Source organism: Petromyzon marinus, unplaced genomic scaffold (genome assembly GCF_048934315.1).
Source record: "Petromyzon marinus isolate PM22_M1 ecotype Great Lakes invasive population unplaced genomic scaffold, UKy_Petmar_22M1.pri1.0 PM_Scaffold_149, whole genome shotgun sequence".
Lineage (NCBI taxonomy): Eukaryota > Metazoa > Chordata > Hyperoartia > Petromyzontiformes > Petromyzontidae > Petromyzon > Petromyzon marinus.
In genome coordinates, this window is record NW_027423112.1 from 198,153 (window position 1) to 214,896 (window position 16,744).

Consider the following 16,744-nt stretch of genomic DNA (forward strand, 5'->3'; position numbering starts at 1 on the left):
GACACTCCACTCCCCAACGTCGTCATCACAGCGACACTCCACTCCCCTAACGTCGTCATCACAGCGAAACTCCACTCCCCTAACGTCATCATCACAGCGACACTCCCCAACGTCGTCATCACAGCGACACTCCACTCCCCAAACGGCGTCATCACAGCGACACTCCCCAACGTCGTCATCACAGCGACACTCCACTCCCCAAACGGCGTCATCACAGCGACACTCCCCAAACGTCGTCATCACAGCGACACTCCACTCCCCAACGTCGTCATCACAGCGACACTCCACTCCCCAAACGTCGTCATCACAGCGACACTCCACTCCCCAACGTCGTCATCACAGCGACACTCCACTCCACAACGTCGTCATCACAGCGACACTCCCCAAACGTCGTCATCACAGCGACACTCCCCAAACGTCGTCATCACAGCGACACTCGACTCCCCAACGTCGTCATCACAGCGACACCCTCCAACGTCGTCATCACAGCGACACTCCACTCCCCAAACGGCGTCATCACAGCGACACTCCACTCCCCAAACGTCGTCATCACAGCGACACTCCCCAACGTCGTCATCACAGCGACACTCCACTCCCCAAACGTCGTCATCACAGCGACACTCCCCAAACGTCGTCATCACAGCGACACTCCACTCCCCAAACGTCGTCATCACAGCGACACTCCACTCCCCAACGTCGTCATCACAGCGACACTCCACTCCCCAACGTCGTCATCGCAGCGACACTCCACTCCCCTAACGTCGTCATCGCAGCGACACTCCACTCCCCAACGTCGTCATCGCAGCGACACTCCACTCCCCTAACGTCGTCATCACAGCGACACTCCACTCCCCAACGTCGTCATCGCAGCGACACTCCACTCCCCAACGTCGTCATCACAGCGACACTCCACTCCCCAACGTCGTCATCGCAGCGACACTCCACTCCCCAACGTCGTCATCGCAGCGACACTCCACTCCCCTAACGTCGTCATCGCAGCGACACTCCACTCCCCAACGTCGTCATCGCAGCGACACTCCACTCCCCAACGTCGTCATCGCAGCGACACTCCACTCCCCAACGTCGTCATCGCAGCGACACTCCACTCCCCAACGTCGTAATCGCAGCGACACTCCACTCCCCTAACGTCGTCATCACAGCGACACTCCACTCCCCAACGTCGTCATCGCAGCGACACTCCACTCCCCAACGTCATCATCGCAGCGACACTCCACTCCCCAACGTCGTCATCACAGCGACACTCCACTCCCCAAACGTCGTCATCGCAGCGACACTCCACTCCCCTAACGTCGTCATCACAGCGACACTCCACTCCCCAACGTCGTCATCGCAGCGACACTCCACTCCCCAACGTCGTCATCGCAGCGACACTCCACTCCCCTAACGTCGTCATCACAGCGACACTCCACTCCCCAACGTCGTCATCGCAGCGACACTCCACTCCCCAACGTCGTCATCGCAGCGACACTCCACTCCCCTAACGTCGTCATCACAGCGACACTCCACTCCCCAACGTCGTCATCGCAGTGACACTCCACTCCCCAACGTCGTCATCGCAGCGACACTCCACTCCCCAACGTCATCACAGCGAAACTCCACTCCCCGAACGTCGTCATCACAGCGACACTCCACTCCCCAACGTCGTCATCGCAGCGACACTCCACTCCCCTAACGTCGTCATCGCAGCGACACTCCACTCCCCTAACGTCGTCATCGCAGCGACACTTCACTCCCCAACGTCGTCATCGCAGCGACACTCCACTCCCCTAACGTCGTCATCGCAGCGACACTCCACTCCCCTAACGTCGTCATCACAGCGACACTCCACTCCCCAAACGTCGTCATCACAGCGACACTCCACTCCCCTAACGTCGTCATCACAGCGACACTCCACTCCCCAAACGTCATCATCACAGCGACACTCCACTCCCCAACGTCGTCATCGCAGCGACACTCCACTCCCCAACGTCGTCATCGCAGCGACACTCCACTCCCCAACGTCGTAATCGCAGCGACACTCCACTCCCCAACGTCGTCATCGCAGCGACACTCCACTCCCCAAACGTCGTCATCGCAGCGACACTCCACTCCCCTAACGTCGTCATCACAGCGACACTCCACTCCCCAACGTCGTCATCGCAGCGACACTCCACTCCCCAACGTCGTCATCGCAGCGACACTCCACTCCCCTAACGTCGTCATCACAGCGACACTCCACTCCCCAACGTCGTCATCGCAGCGACACTCCACTCCCCAACGTCGTCATCGCAGCGACACTCCACTCCCCAACGTCGTCATCACAGCGACACTCCAGTCCCCAAACGGCGTCATCACAGCGAAACTCCACTCCCCAAACGTCGTCATCACAGCGACACTCCCCAACGTCGTCATCACAGCGACACTCCACTCCCCAAACGGCGTCATCACAGCGACACTCCCCAAACGTCGTCATCACAGCGACACTCCACTCCCCAACGTCGTCATCACAGCGACACTCCCCAACGTCATCATCACAGCGACACTCCACTCCCCAAACGGCGTCATCACAGCGACACTCCACTCCCCAACGTCGTCATCACAGCGACACTCCACTCCCCAAACGTCGTCATCACAGCGACACTCCACTCCCCAACATCGTCATCACAGCGACACTCCACTCCCCAACGTCGTCATCACAGCGACACTCCACTCCACAACGTCGTCATCACAGCGACACTCCCCAAACGTCGTCATCACAGCGCCACTCCACTCCCCAAACGTCGTCATCACAGCGCCACTCCACTCCCCAACGTCGTCATCACAGCGACACTCCACTCCCCAACGTCGTCTTCACAGCGACACTCCACTCTACAACGTCGTCATCACAGCGACACTCCCCAAACGTCGTCATCACAGCGACACTCCACTCCCCTAACGTCGTCATCACAGCGACACTCCCCAACGTCGTAATCACAGCGACACTCCACTCCCCTAACGTCGTCATCACAGCGACACTCCCCAACGTCGTCATCACAGCGACACTCCACTCCCCAAACGGCGTCATCACAGCGACACTCCCCAAACGTCGTCATCACAGCGACACTCCACTCCCCAACGTCGTCATCACAGCGACACTCCCCAACGTCGTCATCACAGCTACACTCCACTCCCCAAACGGCGTCATCACAGCGACACTCCACTCCCCAACGTCGTCATCACAGCGACACTCCACTCCCCAAACGTCGTCATCACAGCGACACTCCACTCCCCAACATCGTCATCACAGCGACACTCCACTCCCCAACGTCGTCATCACAGCGACACTCCACTCCACAACGTCGTCATCACAGCGACACTCCCCAAACGTCGTCATCACAGCGACACTCCACTCCCCAAACGGCATCATCACAGCGACACTCCCCAAACGTCGTCATCACAGCGACACTCCACTCCCCAACGTCGTCATCACAGCGACACTCCACTCCCCAAACGGCGTCATCACAGCGACACTCCCCAACGTCGTCATCACAGCGACACTCCACTCCCCAACGTCGTCATCACAGCGACACTCCACTCCCCAAACGTCGTCATCACAGCGACACTCCACTCCCCAACGTCGTCATCACAGCGACACTCCACTCCCCTAACGTCGTCATCACAGCGAAACTCCACTCCCCTAACGTCATCATCACAGCGACACTCCCCAACGTCGTCATCACAGCGACACTCCACTCCCCAAACGGCGTCATCACAGCGACACTCCCCAACGTCGTCATCACAGCGACACTCCACTCCCCAAACGGCGTCATCACAGCGACACTCCCCAAACGTCGTCATCACAGCGACACTCCACTCCCCAACGTCGTCATCACAGCGACACTCCACTCCCCAAACGTCGTCATCACAGCGACACTCCACTCCCCAACGTCGTCATCACAGCGACACTCCACTCCACAACGTCGTCATCACAGCGACACTCCCCAAACGTCGTCATCACAGCGACACTCCCCAAACGTCGTCATCACAGCGACACTCGACTCCCCAACGTCGTCATCACAGCGACACCCTCCAACGTCGTCATCACAGCGACACTCCACTCCCCAAACGGCGTCATCACAGCGACACTCCACTCCCCAAACGTCGTCATCACAGCGACACTCCCCAACGTCGTCATCACAGCGACACTCCACTCCCCAAACGTCGTCATCACAGCGACACTCCCCAAACGTCGTCATCACAGCGACACTCCACTCCCCAAACGTCGTCATCACAGCGACATTCCACTCCCCAACGTCATCACAGCGACACTCCACTCCCCAACGTCGTCATCGCAGCGACACTCCACTCCCCTAACGTCGTCATCGCAGCGACACTCCACTCCCCAACGTCGTCATCGCAGCGACACTCCACTCCCCTAACGTCGTCATCACAGCGACACTCCACTCCCCAACGTCGTCATCGCAGCGACACTCCACTCCCCAACGTCGTCATCACAGCGACACTCCACTCCCCAACGTCGTCATCGCAGCGACACTCCACTCCCCAACGTCGTCATCGCAGCGACACTCCACTCCCCTAACGTCGTCATCGCAGCGACACTCCACTCCCCAACGTCGTCATCGCAGCGACACTCCACTCCCCAACGTCGTCATCGCAGCGACACTCCACTCCCCAACGTCGTCATCGCAGCGACACTCCACTCCCCAACGTCGTAATCGCAGCGACACTCCACTCCCCTAACGTCGTCATCACAGCGACACTCCACTCCCCAACGTCGTCATCGCAGCGACACTCCACTCCCCAACGTCATCATCGCAGCGACACTCCACTCCCCAACGTCGTCATCACAGCGACACTCCACTCCCCAAACGTCGTCATCGCAGCGACACTCCACTCCCCTAACGTCGTCATCACAGCGACACTCCACTCCCCAACGTCGTCATCGCAGCGACACTCCACTCCCCAACGTCGTCATCGCAGCGACACTCCACTCCCCTAACGTCGTCATCACAGCGACACTCCACTCCCCAACGTCGTCATCGCAGCGACACTCCACTCCCCAACGTCGTCATCGCAGCGACACTCCACTCCCCTAACGTCGTCATCACAGCGACACTCCACTCCCCAACGTCGTCATCGCAGCGACACTCCACTCCCCAACGTCGTCATCGCAGCGACACTCCACTCCCCAACGTCGTCATCACAGCGACACTCCAGTCCCCAAACGGCGTCATCACAGCGAAACTCCACTCCCCAAACGTCGTCATCACAGCGACACTCCCCAACGTCGTCATCACAGCGACACTCCACTCCCCAAACGGCGTCATCACAGCGACACTCCCCAAACGTCGTCATCACAGCGACACTCCACTCCCCAACGTCGTCATCACAGCGACACTCCCCAACGTCGTCATCACAGCGACAATCCACTCCCCAAACGGCGTCATCACAGCGACACTCCACTCCCCAACGTCGTCATCACAGCGACACTCCACTCCCCAAACGTCGTCATCACAGCGACACTCCACTCCCCAACATCGTCATCACAGCGACACTCCACTCCCCAACGTCGTCATCACAGCGACACTCCACTCCACAACGTCGTCATCACAGCGACACTCCCCAAACGTCGTCATCACAGCGCCACTCCACTCCCCAAACGTCGTCATCACAGCGCCACTCCACTCCCCAACGTCGTCATCACAGCGACACTCCACTCCCCAACGTCGTCTTCACAGCGACACTCCACTCTACAACGTCGTCATCACAGCGACACTCCCCAACGTCATCATCACAGCGACACTCCACTCCCCAAACGGCGTCATCACAGCGACACTCCACTCCCCAACGTCGTCATCACAGCGACACTCCACTCCCCAAACGTCGTCATCACAGCGACACTCCACTCCCCAACATCGTCATCACAGCGACACTCCACTCCCCAACGTCGTCATCACAGCGACACTCCACTCCACAACGTCGTCATCACAGCGACACTCCCCAAACGTCGTCATCACAGCGCCACTCCACTCCCCAAACGTCGTCATCACAGCGCCACTCCACTCCCCAACGTCGTCATCACAGCGACACTCCACTCCCCAACGTCGTCTTCACAGCGACACTCCACTCTACAACGTCGTCATCACAGCGACACTCCCCAAACGTCGTCATCACAGCGACACTCCACTCCCCTAACGTCGTCATCACAGCGACACTCCCCAACGTCGTCATCACAGCGACACTCCACTCCCCTAACGTCGTCATCACAGCGACACTCCCCAACGTCGTCATCACAGCGACACTCCACTCCCCAAACGGCGTCATCACAGCGACACTCCCCAAACGTCGTCATCACAGCGACACTCCACTCCCCAACGTCGTCATCACAGCGACACTCCCCAACGTCGTCATCACAGCTACACTCCACTCCCCAAACGGCGTCATCACAGCGACACTCCACTCCCCAACGTCGTCATCACAACGACACTCCACTCCCCAAACGTCGTCATCACAGCGACACTCCACTCCCCAACATCGTCATCACAGCGACACTCCACTCCCCAACGTCGTCATCACAACGACACTCCACTCCACAACGTCGTCATCACAGCGACACTCCCCAAACGTCGTCATCACAGCGACACTCCACTCCCCAAACGGCATCATCACAGCGACACTCCCCAAACGTCGTCATCACAGCGACACTCCACTCCCCAACGTCGTCATCACAGCGACACTCCACTCCCCAAACGGCGTCATCACAGCGACACTCCCCAACGTCGTCATCACAGCGACACTCCACTCCCCAACGTCGTCATCACAGCGACACTCCACTCCCCAAACGTCGTCATCACAGCGACACTCCACTCCCCAACGTCGTCATCACAGCGACACTCCACTCCCCTAACGTCGTCATCACAGCGAAACTCCACTCCCCTAACGTCATCATCACAGCGACACTCCCCAACGTCGTCATCACAGCGACACTCCACTCCCCAAACGGCGTCATCACAGCGACACTCCCCAACGTCGTCATCACAGCGACACTCCACTCCCCAAACGGCGTCATCACAGCGACACTCCCCAAACGTCGTCATCACAGCGACACTCCACTCCCCAACGTCGTCATCACAGCGACACTCCACTCCCCAAACGTCGTCATCACAGCGACACTCCACTCCCCAACGTCGTCATCACAGCGACACTCCACTCCACAACGTCGTCATCACAGCGACACTCCCCAAACGTCGTCATCACAGCGACACTCCCCAAACGTCGTCATCACAGCGACACTCGACTCCCCAACGTCGTCATCACAGCGACACCCTCCAACGTCGTCATCACAGCGACACTCCACTCCCCAAACGGCGTCATCACAGCGACACTCCACTCCCCAAACGTCGTCATCACAGCGACACTCCCCAACGTCGTCATCACAGCGACACTCCACTCCCCAAACGTCGTCATCACAGCGACACTCCACTCCCCAACATCGTCATCACAGCGACACTCCACTCCCCAACGTCGTCATCACAGCGACACTCCACTCCACAACGTCGTCATCACAGCGACACTCCCCAAACGTCGTCATCACAGCGCCACTCCACTCCCCAAACGTCGTCATCACAGCGCCACTCCACTCCCCAACGTCGTCATCACAGCGACACTCCACTCCCCAACGTCGTCTTCACAGCGACACTCCACTCTACAACGTCGTCATCACAGCGACACTCCCCAAACGTCGTCATCACAGCGACACTCCACTCCCCTAACGTCGTCATCACAGCGACACTCCCCAACGTCGTCATCACAGCGACACTCCACTCCCCTAACGTCGTCATCACAGCGACACTCCCCAACGTCGTCATCACAGCGACACTCCACTCCCCAAACGGCGTCATCACAGCGACACTCCCCAAACGTCGTCATCACAGCGACACTCCACTCCCCAACGTCGTCATCACAGCGACACTCCCCAACGTCGTCATCACAGCTACACTCCACTCCCCAAACGGCGTCATCACAGCGACACTCCACTCCCCAACGTCGTCATCACAACGACACTCCACTCCCCAAACGTCGTCATCACAGCGACACTCCACTCCCCAACATCGTCATCACAGCGACACTCCACTCCCCAACGTCGTCATCACAACGACACTCCACTCCACAACGTCGTCATCACAGCGACACTCCCCAAACGTCGTCATCACAGCGACACTCCACTCCCCAAACGGCATCATCACAGCGACACTCCCCAAACGTCGTCATCACAGCGACACTCCACTCCCCAACGTCGTCATCACAGCGACACTCCACTCCCCAAACGGCGTCATCACAGCGACACTCCCCAACGTCGTCATCACAGCGACACTCCACTCCCCAACGTCGTCATCACAGCGACACTCCACTCCCCAAACGTCGTCATCACAGCGACACTCCACTCCCCAACGTCGTCATCACAGCGACACTCCACTCCCCTAACGTCGTCATCACAGCGAAACTCCACTCCCCTAACGTCATCATCACAGCGACACTCCCCAACGTCGTCATCACAGCGACACTCCACTCCCCAAACGGCGTCATCACAGCGACACTCCCCAACGTCGTCATCACAGCGACACTCCACTCCCCAAACGGCGTCATCACAGCGACACTCCCCAAACGTCGTCATCACAGCGACACTCCACTCCCCAACGTCGTCATCACAGCGACACTCCACTCCCCAAACGTCGTCATCACAGCGACACTCCACTCCCCAACGTCGTCATCACAGCGACACTCCACTCCACAACGTCGTCATCACAGCGACACTCCCCAAACGTCGTCATCACAGCGACACTCCCCAAACGTCGTCATCACAGCGACACTCGACTCCCCAACGTCGTCATCACAGCGACACCCTCCAACGTCGTCATCACAGCGACACTCCACTCCCCAAACGGCGTCATCACAGCGACACTCCACTCCCCAAACGTCGTCATCACAGCGACACTCCCCAACGTCGTCATCACAGCGACACTCCACTCCCCAAACGTCGTCATCACAGCGACACTCCCCAAACGTCGTCATCACAGCGACACTCCACTCCCCAAACGTCGTCATCACAGCGACACTCCACTCCCCAACGTCGTCATCACAGCGACACTCCACTCCCCAACGTCGTCATCGCAGCGACACTCCACTCCCCTAACGTCGTCATCGCAGCGACACTCCACTCCCCAACGTCGTCATCGCAGCGACACTCCACTCCCCTAACGTCGTCATCACAGCGACACTCCACTCCCCAACGTCGTCATCGCAGCGACACTCCACTCCCCAACGTCGTCATCACAGCGACACTCCACTCCCCAACGTCGTCATCGCAGCGACACTCCACTCCCCAACGTCGTCATCGCAGCGACACTCCACTCCCCTAACGTCGTCATCGCAGCGACACTCCACTCCCCAACGTCGTCATCGCAGCGACACTCCACTCCCCAACGTCGTCATCGCAGCGACACTCCACTCCCCAACGTCGTCATCGCAGCGACACTCCACTCCCCAACGTCGTAATCGCAGCGACACTCCACTCCCCTAACGTCGTCATCACAGCGACACTCCACTCCCCAACGTCGTCATCGCAGCGACACTCCACTCCCCAACGTCATCATCGCAGCGACACTCCACTCCCCAACGTCGTCATCACAGCGACACTCCACTCCCCAAACGTCGTCATCGCAGCGACACTCCACTCCCCTAACGTCGTCATCACAGCGACACTCCACTCCCCAACGTCGTCATCGCAGCGACACTCCACTCCCCAACGTCGTCATCGCAGCGACACTCCACTCCCCTAACGTCGTCATCACAGCGACACTCCACTCCCCAACGTCGTCATCGCAGCGACACTCCACTCCCCAACGTCGTCATCGCAGCGACACTCCACTCCCCTAACGTCGTCATCACAGCGACACTCCACTCCCCAACGTCGTCATCGCAGCGACACTCCACTCCCCAACGTCGTCATCGCAGCGACACTCCACTCCCCAACGTCATCACAGCGAAACTCCACTCCCCAAACGTCGTCATCACAGCGACACTCCCCAACGTCGTCATCACAGCGACACTCCACTCCCCAAACGGCGTCATCACAGCGACACTCCCCAAACGTCGTCATCACAGCGACACTCCACTCCCCAACGTCGTCATCACAGCGACACTCCCCAACGTCGTCATCACAGCGACAATCCACTCCCCAAACGGCGTCATCACAGCGACACTCCACTCCCCAACGTCGTCATCACAGCGACACTCCACTCCCCAAACGTCGTCATCACAGCGACACTCCACTCCCCAACATCGTCATCACAGCGACACTCCACTCCCCAACGTCGTCATCACAGCGACACTCCACTCCACAACGTCGTCATCACAGCGACACTCCCCAAACGTCGTCATCACAGCGCCACTCCACTCCCCAAACGTCGTCATCACAGCGCCACTCCACTCCCCAACGTCGTCATCACAGCGACACTCCACTCCCCAACGTCGTCTTCACAGCGACACTCCACTCTACAACGTCGTCATCACAGCGACACTCCCCAAACGTCGTCATCACAGCGCCACTCCACTCCCCAAACGTCGTCATCACAGCGACACTCCCCAAACGTCGTCATCACATCGCCACTCCACTCCCCAAACGTCGTCATCACTGCGCCACTCCACTCCCCAAACGTCGTCATCACAGCGACACTCCCCAAACGTCGTCATCACAGCGCCACTCCACTCCCCAAACGTCGTCATCACAGCGCCACTCCACTCCCCAACGTCGTCATCACAGCGACACTCCACTCCCCAACGTCGTCATCACTGCGCCACTCCACTCCCCAAACGTCGTCATCACAGCGACACTCCCCAAACGTCGTCATCACAGCGCCACTCCACTCCCCAAACGTCGTCATCACAGCGCCACTCCACTCCCCAACGTCGTCATCACAGCGACACTCTACTCCCCAACGTCGTCTTCACAGCGACACTCCACTCTACAACGTCGTCATCACAGCGACACTCCCCAAACGTCGTCATCACAGCGCCACTCCACTCCCCAAACGTCGTCATCACAGCGACACTCCCCAAACGTCGTCATCACAGCGCCACTCCACTCCCCAAACGTCGTCATCACAGCGCCACTCCACTCCCCAAACGTCGTCATCACAGCGACACTCCCCAAACGTCGTCATCACAGCGCCACTCCACTCCCCAAACGTCGTCATCACAGCGACACTCCACTCCCCTAACGGCCGTAGGAAGCCGGTCGACTGCTGCACCTCGCGTGCCGCCCGATCCACGACAACCTCCCGGATTGCTCGGCAGAAGAAACCTGCCTGAGGCTCTGCCGCGTGAGCCTTCCCGCGACCTTCCTGCGACCTCCCCGCGACCTTCCCGCGACCTTCCCGCCACCTTCCCGCGACCTTCCCGCCACCTTCCCGCGACCTTCCCGCGACCTTCCCGCGACCTTCCCGCGACCCTCCAGCGACCCTCCAGCGACCTTCCCGTGACCTTCCCACGACCCTCCAGCGACCTTCCCGCGACCTCCCTGCGTCGTGAATCCACTGCCGGTGGCGGGACTCTTCGCGCCGTGCGGGTCACCGGTGTGTGTCACGTGACCCGGTGTGTGTCACGTGACCCGGTGTGTGTCACGTGACCCGGTGTGTGTCACGTGACCCGGTGTGGGTCACGTGACCCGGTGCGGCCGCGTGGATTTTGTCTCCGGGTTTTTCCTCCCTCCGCGTTGGGGACGGCTATCGACGCGTTTTAGAGCATTTGTCTGCGGCTGTAAAATGTCCACGTGACGTCGACAAGCCACTTCGTTGGGCTAATCGTCTGCGGTGGCCGGGTCGCTTCTGAAACAAAGACAGAGCCTCCCGTAGCTCGGGCGGGCCTCGCCTGGGTAAAACGAACACGCGAAATACGCTTTGACTTTTAAAAAACTTCGCCGCCGGTGCGAGGCTGCGCTCGTGAAATCAAACTGGACGAGGGAGTGTCCGTGCCGGCGGGCCCCCACCTCGCACTTCCCGGCGATGCAGACGCCGCGGAAGTTCCTGTCCTTGCACGACGTGCCGTCCCGCGCCCTCGTGATGAGCTGCCTCTCCCCGTTGGCCGTGGTGCACTGCAGGTCGCACGGCTTGTTCGAGATGTTGATGTAGTCGTCTGCGCGCGGGAGACGGCGGCACGGAGCGATAAAGCGGACGCGGGCGGGAGGGCGCCGTGAGACTTTGAAACGAAGACGAGGAGGGTCCCCCCCCATCCCATCGCGCCGGCGTGTCGCCTGAGCTGACCTGCTGCAGGAGTCCAGCGCTGCGAGCGAGCGAGTGCTCGCTCACAGATGCGTCACGTAGAGACAAAGATTCCACCCGTGTAGCCTTCAACAGGCTGTTGGGGCAAGTGCCGTTAGCGAGCAGCACCTGTGAAGTTCGGCACTGTGGCACGCGAGGGGGTGGGTGGCCAGCACCACGCCCGGCCGCCTTTGTCTCCCCAGTGGCGATGTTTACACACCGCACCGGGTACTCATTTCAGGCCGAGTGGACCTAGCGGAGGCCCATGGCCGGTTCAGATAATCGTCACCGGTGCTGGCATTGAGCGGAAATCGAACTCTGGTCGCCGGGTTCGTAGAGCAGCATAGCGCTCACCGCTACGCCACCGCGTCCCACACCCCACACACCACACACACACCACACTACACACACCACATTACACACACACCACACTACACACACCACACTACACACACACACACCACATTACACACACCACATTACACACACACCACACTACACACACCACATTACACACACACCACACACATACCACACTACACACAAACACACCACACACACACTACACACACACACACACCACACAAACACACCACACACACCACACTACACACACACACCACACCACACACATACCACACTACACACAAACACACCACACACACACTACACACACACACCACAAACACACCACACACACCACACTACACACACACACCACACACATACCACACTACACACAAACACACCACACACACACTACACACACACACCACAAACACACACCACACTACACACACACCACACCCCACACGCACACCACAAACACACCACACACACACCACACTACACACACACACTACACACACACCACACTACACACACACCACACACACACCACACACACCACACTACACACACCACACACACACCACACTACACACACACCACAACAACAACAACAACCGCCATTCGCCACTAAGTGGCGGTGACGTCACCACGACGCTTGTGCCAGGCTATGTGCACCCTGAGGCCACGTGAAGTGTCGAACGCCCGCTGGCAGGAGGTCACGGGGCAGACCCAGGTGCCACGGGTCGACTGACTGAGATGACTGGCTGATGCACCACCTGTGCCCCCTACTGTGCCAACCTGCTGTGCTTTAGCCACCCGGCGCTCCGCTCGTTGTTGTGAGCGTCGCCCCTCCGCCCTCCGTTGTTGTTGGAGGGCGACTACCTCCAACTGCCCAGTAGCATCCTTCACGAGCCTCCTCCACAGAGGCCGATCTTGACACCGCTGGTACCAGTCATCGGCAAGTCCACTCAGCTCCACGTCCTCCTGTACCACATCACTCCATCTCTTCTCTAGCCCGTGCGGCGCCCGCTTTGCCCCCTCAATCCGGCCGAACAAAAGCTGTTTCGGCATGCGGTGGCTGGGCATGCGGGCTACATGACCCAGCCATCGCAGCCTTGCCCGCCGGAGGAGCTCACCAATGGGACCTTGCCCAGATCTTTCAAGGATTTGTGAGCTCCTCACACAATCCAGCCTGGTTAAACCCAGGATGGATCGTAGGCAGGCCAGCCTAAATGTTTCTAACCGGCGAAGATGTTCCATTAGGGGGGTCCACGTTTCGCAAGCGTAGAGAACGGAGGGAATGACCGTGGCCGAGAAGACCTGAAGCTTAGTGCGGAGCGACAGACCAGGTAGCTTCCACACAGCGTTACGCAACCGATGAAAAGATATTGCCGCTCGACTGATTCGGAGTGAGACCTCTGCTGTTAAACTGGAGCCAGTCATAAGCACACTGCCCAGGTATGGGAAACTCTCCACTCTCTCCACAACTGCCCCATCACCGAACGGGAGTTGTGGGGGTGGAGTGTCCGATGGTACAAAATACCCAGGCAGGTGCTTAGTTTTGGTGGGGCTGATGGTAAGGCCCCACCTCTTAGTGGCACGCTCCAGTCTCAGCAGCAGCGTCTCCAACTCCTCCTCTGACTGAGCAGCTATTACCAAATCATCAGCATACATAACGTGGTTGAGCAATAGGGAGCCATCCCTTGACCGCACCCGGGCATCGATCAGCCTCCCATTATATCTGTACCAAATAGAGATTCCCCCGGTACAGCTATTGAAGGCTTCACGAACTACGTGGTCAAAATAGATGTTAAATAATGTGGGAGCCAGAGGACATCCCTGTCCCACCCCAAGGTGTACAGGGAATGGCTCTGACTCCAGGCCACGTAGTTTCACCCGGGCCCGTTCACCATCATGAAGGTCCTTAATGATCGTGAGCAGAGGGTCAGGGACTCCAAAAGCACGAAGAACAACCCAGAGCCCAGGCCTACTGATGGTATCATAGGCCTTGACCAGGTCAATAAAGCAGAGATGTAGGTCTTGCTGGAATTCCCTATACCTCTGCTGTAGCAGAGGGACAGAAAATATGGCATCTGTGCAGGACCCCCCTTTCCTGAAACCGCATTGGGGCTCCACAAGCCTCTCCTCAGCGTGCCTGGCAAGGCGATGTTGAATAATCCTTGCCAGGACCTTTCCCAGCACACTGAGGAGTGAGATGCCCCTGTAGTTGTTACAGTCTGTGCGGTCCCCCTTCTTAAAGAGGGGGACCACCAGGGAATCTTTCCAATCCTGCGGAACCCGTCCAGTGGTCCAGACTGTTGTTATGATGTCATATAGGGCAGTCTGTGCACAAACGCCACCCTCACTCAGCATTTCGCTTGGGAGATCATCTCTGACCGCTGCCTTTCCTGGTCTCAGACTCTGGATCGCCTTCAGTACTTCCTCAACAGATGGCACCTCAGCCAGCCACTCATAGGGGGTGACTTCTTCCAATATTTGAGGCACTGCAGACTCAGCAGGGTCATCCCACTTTGTGCCACGATGTTTTCCTGGCTGAGGGATTTTCCCTCCCCCAGGACCTCACAGAAATGCTCAACAAATCTGCAAACCTGTTCCTGGGGGTCTGAGATTGGATCACCGTTTTTTCCCCTAATGATGGTAATAGGTGTGGTGCTGCAGGTTACTTTTTTGATGGAGTTAAATAGAGATTTGTGATCGCGGGCCACTGAGGTAGACTCCATCTCCTCAGCAACCCGTGACCACCACCCATCCTTGCAACGCCTCACGGCTCTCCGAACCTCCGAGCGAAGGCTGCGGTAAGCCTCCTCATTCTCTGACCACACACACACACCACACTACACACACACACTACACACACCACACACTACACACACACTACACACACACACACTACACACACGACACCCACACTACACAAACACATCACACACACACCACATCACACACAGACTACACACACACCCACACTACACAAATACACCACACACACACCACATCACACACACACCACATCACACACACACTACACACAAACACACCACATCACACACAATACACACACAAACACACCACATCACACACACTACACACACAAACACACCACACACACACCACACACACCACACACACCACACACACCCACACTACACACACACTACACACCACACACACCACACGCACGGGCAGTCACCTGGGTAAAAAGGAATCCACTGTAAATATTTGCCGTCGTACGGTTTGGAGTTGAAGACGGAGCATTGCTCCACGCGGAATCCGCGGCTGTTGGGCGGGCAGGGCTGCAACGAGATCGAGAGGCGAACACGGCGGGGCAGTTGACGCGACCATCTCGCTCACGACCTTCGACCAAGCGATCGTCAACCAAGAATCTCAGCAACGTGATGAGCTCGCAGCCGGCTCAAGCTCCACCACCCTCACCCCCCTCAACTCCCGGGTGCTGGGATCGCGCTGCTGCTGTTGCTGTCACCGTTCGAGAATCTCGCTCAGGTCCTGGAAGGAGGCTGAGCAAAACATCGCGGGCGTCCAACAACGGACAACTCCTCGTCCCAGAAACCCAGAAACATCGTGGAGCCTCCTGGCTCCGACTTTCTTCCTCCATGGAGACACCGGCGGTGAGTCACTTAGTAAGCCGCTGTTAGTGAGTCACCAGTAAGCCACTGTTAGTGAGTAACTAGTAAGCCACTGTTAGTGAGTCACTTAGTAAGCCGCTGTTGGTGAGTCACTGGTAAGCCACTGTTAGTGAGTCACTAGTAAGCCACTGTTAGTGAGTCACTTAGTAAGCCGCTGTTGGTGAGTCGCTAGTAAGCCACTGTTAGTGAGTCGCTAGTAAGCCACTGTTAGTGAGTCACTAGTAAACCACTGTTAGTGAGTCACTAGTAAACCACTGTTAGTGAGTCACTAGTAAGCCACTGTTAGTGAGCCACTGGTAAGCCACTGTTAGTGAGTCACTAGTAAGCCGCTGTTAGTGAGTCACTAGTAAACCACTGTTAGTGAGTCGCTAGTAAACCACTGTTAGTGAGTCACTAGTAAGCCACTCTTAG

At 58.1% G+C, this 16,744-nt stretch overlaps 1 protein-coding gene across 1 annotated transcript in view; it reads right to left on the reverse strand.

Annotated features, from left to right (window-relative positions):
• Nucleotides 1–16,744, reverse strand: part of LOC116953266 (ADAMTS-like protein 2) — a 96,897-nt gene that overhangs the window by 54,743 nt on the left and 25,410 nt on the right. Inside the window, exons 4-5 of the mRNA XM_076063550.1 lie at nucleotides 15,880–15,982; nucleotides 12,047–12,192 (exon numbers count right to left, since the gene is read on the reverse strand). Coding sequence (XP_075919665.1) covers nucleotides 12,047–12,192; nucleotides 15,880–15,982 — 249 coding nt within the window. The remainder of the gene's footprint in view (nucleotides 1–12,046; nucleotides 12,193–15,879; nucleotides 15,983–16,744) is intronic.